At 33.9% G+C, this 1,144-nt stretch overlaps 1 protein-coding gene across 1 annotated transcript; it reads left to right on the top strand.

Moving 5' to 3' along the window:
* Positions 1 to 96: 96 nt before the first annotated feature.
* Positions 97 to 725, top strand: LOC111394647 (protein transport protein Sec61 subunit beta-like). Its single transcript, XM_023020559.1, has one exon. It carries the CDS (start codon positions 121 to 123, stop codon positions 382 to 384), a length of 264 nt encoding a protein of 87 aa, XP_022876327.1. The 5' UTR covers positions 97 to 120; the 3' UTR covers positions 385 to 725.
* Positions 726 to 1,144: the final 419 nt, after the last annotated feature.

The raw sequence follows: 1,144 nt of genomic DNA, 5'->3' as shown, positions 1-1,144 counted from the left end.
TCTAGCATCATTCTACCTCTGTTACTTTTCTCCAATTACAAGTTACACGAGCATTTTTTTTTTTTTTGGCTTGGGTATATATTATTAGTAGAGAAGTTCTTGGTTCTGAAGGTTGATGTGATGGGTGCAGAAATGGCTACTGGTGGAGCTGCTCCCCAGAGAGGAACTGCAGCAGCAGCTGCTGCTAACATGCGTAGGAGAAGAACTACTAGTGGCGGGTCTGCAGGTGGAGCAAGTGGAACCATGCTCCAGTTCTACACAGATGATGCCCCGGGACTCAAGATTTCTCCCAATGTTGTGCTTGTAATGAGCATTGGTTTTATTGCCTTCGTCGCTGTTCTCCACGTCATGGGCAAGCTGTACTTTGTCCGCAGAGAGGCATAAGATAGTCTCATGTTTGCTTCCTAACAGCAACATTGTCAATTTCCAATTTCGGCAAATTGGAAAAAGTTATACCTTTCTTGAGGAGTATACTTTCTGTTAGAATTGTTTTCTTTTTTAAGTTTGGAACTATCCAATTCACTACTGGAAATTTTGGTATTCAGCAATGCCTTTAAGTGGATCCATTGATGCAGTTTTGAATGCCATTACAACCGCAAATTGTCAAAATAGTTATGACTCTTGTAATCTTATACTAATACATGATTTCTTCCAAGCGGGCTTGGAGTGGCATATAAGTGAACTCATAAGCTACTTTTTTATATGAATGTATTAACATATGATCAGTATAAGTTTGCATTAGGATGAGAGGCGATTTTTACTTTTTTGAGAAAAATTATATTCTTCATGGATATGTTTTCCAAAAAGTTAACTGTCAATTTTATTATTATTATTATTTTTAATTTCAGTTAAATTGATATTAGAGTGCATTTGATTTTCAATTTTTTTCATGAAAAATGTCATTTTTTAATGCAAATTCCTAGTTGTGGGTAATTTTTTTTAATGAAAAATATTTTCTAACTTTTGGTTATTTGACCATATATTTTTTACGGGGAGTGAGTTATTATTTTTTATGTAATTCACTCTCTCTTTCTCTCTCATTTGCTATCCCTCTCTCTCATCTATCTATCTATCAATAAAAAATAAACAAGTATAACTTTTTTTTTAGGTGGAAAATAAAATCAATCAAATATATTTAATTGAC

The sequence above is a fragment of the Olea europaea genome, chromosome 5 (genome assembly GCF_002742605.1).
Source record: "Olea europaea var. sylvestris chromosome 5, O_europaea_v1, whole genome shotgun sequence".
Taxonomy (NCBI): Eukaryota; Viridiplantae; Streptophyta; class Magnoliopsida; order Lamiales; family Oleaceae; genus Olea; species Olea europaea.
The sequence above is the reverse complement of the archived record's forward strand: the minus strand, read 5'-3'. Positions and strand labels throughout refer to the sequence as shown.